We start from the raw sequence: 5,403 nt of genomic DNA, 5'->3' as shown, positions 1-5,403 counted from the left end.
GAGTGTTCCGAGGTACGAAGGCAGCAGGAGGATCCCAGACCGCTGACGACTGCGGTGCCCTGGGTAACGCTGAGCACGGGAGACTCAGGGTAGCGATCTGTGAGTAAAGCTGTGCTGGCTGAGGAGATCTCTCCACACGTGCACAGCAGAGACAAGTCCTCGCTGTAGATATTTCTCAAGAACAAACGTGGTTTTCACACAATTTTTTTTCTTATACAAAAGGTGACAAATCCTGTTTTTTTTCCAGAAATAAAATTTTATTTTGGTTGTCATACATACCAACTTTACATACAGGTTTATTCCCCCCAACTGCATTTCCTTTGCTTTTTATTATTTTCTTCTTTTTTTTTTAAAAAAAAAGGCATTTTTTTTCCTTCCGTGACCAAGAAGAGTAAGGGAACTTATTTTTAAATGATGTCCAATTCCTTCTCGTTTTGCACGTGTGGTTTTGCTCTTACAAAACTATTAAAATGTGAAGGAACAAGTAATATCAAAGACGCGTACGGGAACAGCACTACTGCTTGTGGGTTGTGCTAATGAACGGAACCTGGTCACTTCTAAATGTCTACCACCACTTGAGAAATTATATTAACGAAGCAAAAGACTTCAGCGTTAATATAACCCACCCCAAGGAAAACGCAGCAGCAGCACCTCTTCCTTTCGCCGGCTGTCTCGGAAGCTCAGTCTCTGGGGCAATGGGACGCGGAACCTCAGTTGGCCTGAGGCATTATGAGCTCGTAATGCCCAACCTGCCCTTCCTGCTTCAGCTGGTCCAACAGATCCTCCTTGCGCCGCTTCCTGCTCACCACCAAGTACCTGTTGTGCCCCTGTCCATGAGATTTACTTTTAAGACCATATTTCTGGGCGATCTGATGTATCTGCTTCCGCTCATCCATGGTCAGGTCTCTAGAGAAAGTCAAGTCAACGTGGCTTTCTGAGCGTGCATAGTTTCGAATGATCTCCTCGATATCTCTTTTAGCGATTTTGTTCACCCTTTCCACGTCAAGCCCGAGTCCTTCCCTTTTAAACTGCTCCTTCACGGAAATGGGCTCTCTGATGCCCTCACCGTCCTTCCCCAGGCCACCACCGGTCCAGCCCATCTTTCTTAAAATCTGATTCCCAATGTTGTCCTCTTTGATCTTCTGTTTGAAAGCCTCTTCCGCCGATCGACCCCGAATCTCATTTCTGGAGATGACGTCTTCGACGGTGCCTTTCTTCAGGTTGTTCACAACAGTTGGCTGAGTCTTTTTGAGGATTTTCACGGCTTCCTCTGCCGCCTCGTGCTTGACAGATTTCTTCACTCCGACTGCTTCTGCGATGAATTCATCTTCGAGCAGCACCTTGCACTTCCACCGCATGCCGGTCATCCTTTCAAAGACATACTCCACCGTCATCTTGTTGAACTGGGCGGTGTCGTTCAGCGTGCACACCGGATTGCTGGAGTTCTCGTAAATCACGAGGTCCTTCAGGTCCTTCTTCCTCCCGGAGCCCCGTGACGAGCAGCCCACTTTCTGAACCTGGGTCACTTTGATGGCTGCGATATTTGACTGCATCTTCTGCAGGATTTTCAGCGCCTCCTCGGCTGCCGCGTGCTTGCTGGTCTTTTTAGTGCCGAACCCCTCGGCCAGGCAGTGATCTTGGAGATAGACCTGACAGCGCCATGAGCGGTTGGGCATTAATTCATATTTATATTCCACAGACATTTTGTTATATGAGGCAGAATTGTTGAGGATACCTATCGCGTCGCTGGCGTTCTCGGTGAGGACGAAACTAGTCCAGTGTTTGTTGGTGTTAGTGGAACCCTTCACGGATTCGGTACCAGGCTGCATCGGGACGCAGTCCCTGTTGGCAACTACAAATTCCTCGTGAGGTTTGAGAGCAGGAGGGAAATCGGGGCGACTCACGCCTGCCTCGCACACCACCAAGTCTTCGTGATAGGTGTGCTTGAACTTCCGCTGAACAACTCTGACTTCCACGGGCTTCTTCAGCAGCCTCACCGCCTGCTCCGCAGCTCGATCCCTCGACCCGTTTTTGCTGCCGGCGTACCCGGTGGTCAGGTAGACGTTCTGACATCGCACCTCACAAGCAAAGCCATCCGTTAGCAGTTTCTTGCTCTTGGGGAGGTCAGCAGGGGCAATTTCTTTCAAAGGAACATAAATATATTCAGGATTTGTCTTGCATGCCTGAATCGAACGTGTCAAAAGATACGTGAAGTTCATTTTATCAGTCCCACTGTTGGCATCTGGGTTAGCGAGATTTTTCCAGATGGCCGCTGACAGTTTCTCGATAAAGCTCTGCTTCAGCATTATCGCTGACGGAGGGAAGGTCTCTGATGCCGACTGGACAGTAGGAGGAGGCACAGAGACCTGCAATGAGCTGCCTGTGGTCGAGTCCATACTATTCACAGCCTTCTTGGCTGCTGCCGCCTGGCCTGCAAAGCCAAACCCAGCCGAGTTGGAGAGGTGGGGATCCGCCTCCCGCGCACTTGCAAAGGAATTGGTACAGTTTTCAGCTGGCTGCGCTATGCTGTTCGCATTCGCCTCCTGGTTCACCTCCTGCACTTGGTTATCCAGAGAATCCTCCTTCCTGTCACCTTTCTCAGCACTGGTGACAAAATGTATGGGTTCAAACCGCGGTCGCACGCGGAACCTGGGGACCATCTTTTTGGGTGGCTCAGGAATCTCTTCCGGCTCTGGACCTACGGGGTGGAAGAAATGACAAGATTACCAATATGTGCCATGCCAGGGAGACGAGGTTTTCACAGAGTGTTCTCAGGAGGAGCTGCATGCTCTGAACACAGGATTCCCACAATCCATTCATGACTGATCAAAGATGACCCTTCTCTCCCATGCAGGTCACCACAGTGGTATTTCCAGCTCCACAACTACCACACAAAAATCTCCACCTATCTAGTTACGTGCATTTTAGGTCCGATCACTTGCTCTGCCTCTCAATGTTGCCCACTGAATGCATCCAGTCATTTCTGAAGTTAACCTGTTCAAGGTTATTAAACCAAGTAAAAACTACAGCCAATAAGGTGGAACACCAGAGCGAGACTTGAGCCTCAGCTCTGACTCAGCCGCAGGGTTGCAGGATGATCTCAGACAAACTACTTTATCTCCTCATTTGATGAGAGAACACAGCGATACTGGACCCTCCTTTCCAAAACACGCAGGGCTGTTAATGATAGCATTAATAAATACACATTTTCTGTAAATATAACTCCCCTTGGCTAAAGGACACCAAACCACGGAGACATCTGCCAGAGCCTCAACAACAGCTGCAGCGGCTGGGAAGCCCCACCACACTTTGCTGGTAAACCTCGTTTCTTAACCAGAAGGAATGCAAACGAGGCGGAGTATCCTGCTCCGTGCAGCTCCTGCAGCGAATGCGAATCCAACGGCTGCCAGGCACACAGGTTACATCATAAAGATGGTTATACAAGACTTCTCCTGCGAAGGATTCAGCCCCCACACGCTGAAGCAGTACACGCGTGTGATTTCATCGGAGGAGCAAAAGGCCACCTCAGCACCGTGGAAGGAGCTGCCTGATCCAGCGCCGTGTGTGTGACTGTAATGTAGGTCAGGCAGCACATCTGTCTGGATGGCACACGACCATCGGGTATTGACCACCACCTGGTTCACTGCCAGTGAAAAAACCACTTTGCATACAGCAGAAACAGGCCTCCATGTCTAAGTCAGGTGATAAAGCTCTTACACACTCGTTAAATCCTTCGGTCGTCCGGTTTGATGAATTATGGCAAGGTTTATATTTTCTGCTCGGCTTGATGTTTGGAGGATTGCGCTGCAGCAGCACCTAAAGGCTCTCACCAGCAGGACCGCTCTTTCTGCAGTCTGTGTAACAGGCAGTACAGACCCCTTCCCTTCGAGCTGCCGCCTGACACAGACAAAGCACGGCAGAAAAGCAGGATGTCTCTCAGTTCTGCAGCTGGCCCATGGAAGCACAGAAAGATTGCTGGCTGTCACAGTCAGGGAAGAAATTCTGGTAGAGGTAGGGGTTGTGTGCAAGCCTAGAGGAGTCCTGTGCTGTCTGACCGTTTGTGCTTCAAACAGCCAAACTACCGACTGACGCTGCCTCCTAAAGAAAGGGTCTGCCTGCTGGCACCCACAACCTGCACCTCCACACTCGAGTGATTCCCCCACTCCTCCCTCCAGAAAGAGGCCAGGGCACTCCAAAGGTGCTGCAGAGGAGTCCAGGATGGAGCCACTGAACTGCCAGCCCTCTCTGCCTGCTGCATTTCTTTCACTGGAAAAGCTACAGCTGGAACATTGACCTCTGAGACCATGGGACTGGTCTGACATATGCAGGACTCTGCCAGGCCCAGTAGGGAGAAAAAGCCCAATAAATGAAGCCCCTACACACAATGTTCCAGGCAGGTCGTAACTCACAATCAACAAGCTGAGCTCCGTATCTCCACACACATGTACAATCCCTTCTCAGGTCAGAACATTGCCCCTCACCACAGTGAGGAAGGGCAGACAGGTATTTCATCACACAGGTTCAGCTCCCTAACACTATCGCCAGGGGAAATCAATCACCGGGTAATTTCAATGAAAAATGGTCTTTTCTAAAGCAAAGACAGAACTCTGCATGAATTACACACACCCCACAGTGTGGCAGAGGAGGGGGAGCAGCTGCAGTCTAGCAGAGTACACCATGGTCACTTCTCCTCCGTGTGCTGCGCTCTCTCGGTGGTGGCCCCGTGGCGCTGCTCTGCCCACACCCTCACCCGTGCCCGCCAAGCAGCGACAGGGAGGGCTGTCTCCTCTGACCCGCAGGCAGATATACTCACTGTCTGATGGAGAGCGGTATCTTTTTAGCTTCCTGCTAGGGACCAACTCGTACGTCCTCATCTCCCCAACATCGATGCCTTCAGCCATCTTGAGAACCTTCTCCATGACCTGCACGCCGTACCTGTGTGGATTCAACAGCAAACCACCTTAGAACTGGTCCCACAGGGGCAACATACACACACAAGGTTTTATTGGGCAAAACCCGAAAAAGCTGCCTGAAACATAGTACCTGGTGCAAGGGAGACCTTGCACCCTGATTTTGCAAGGGACCTGACACTGGCCTAATGCCGCAGCGAACCCATTGTGAACCCACTGGTGAATAACAAACCGCGCAGCCACCAAACTGACAGTGTTTTAAACTTAAATTTGAAAAGATCACCTGTCAGAATGTAACATTTGGCAGAGCTACCAGGAACACTGAGCAGCACAGGGGTGTGGAGCAGGAGAAGTCTCTGTGGGCACTGCAGCTTCGGTGAACTCAGCACAGGAGCGACTGACTGGCACTGAAGTCATGTCTGGGTCAGCAGCCACAGACTGCACGTCACCAATAGTGGCATCACAGATGTCAGGTGACAGAGGCACAGCTCAG

General features: G+C 50.7%; 1 protein-coding gene across 1 annotated transcript; it reads right to left on the bottom strand.

The window, feature by feature from the left end:
- Window positions 1-700: 700 nt before the first annotated feature.
- NKRF (NFKB repressing factor) lies at window positions 701-4,934 on the bottom strand. Its single transcript, XM_010141695.1, has 2 exons — window positions 4,814-4,934; window positions 701-2,698 (listed from the first exon to the last, which is right to left on the bottom strand). The coding sequence occupies exons 1-2, from the start codon at window positions 4,917-4,919 to the stop codon at window positions 711-713; spliced, it is 2,094 nt and encodes a 697-aa protein (XP_010139997.1). The 5' UTR covers window positions 4,920-4,934; the 3' UTR covers window positions 701-710.
- Window positions 4,935-5,403: the final 469 nt, after the last annotated feature.

Source organism: Buceros rhinoceros, unplaced genomic scaffold (assembly GCF_000710305.1).
Source record: "Buceros rhinoceros silvestris isolate BGI_N320 unplaced genomic scaffold, ASM71030v1 scaffold36488, whole genome shotgun sequence".
In the NCBI taxonomy this organism is placed as follows: Eukaryota; Metazoa; Chordata; class Aves; order Bucerotiformes; family Bucerotidae; genus Buceros; species Buceros rhinoceros.
This window is presented reverse-complemented; position numbering and strand designations above follow the sequence as displayed.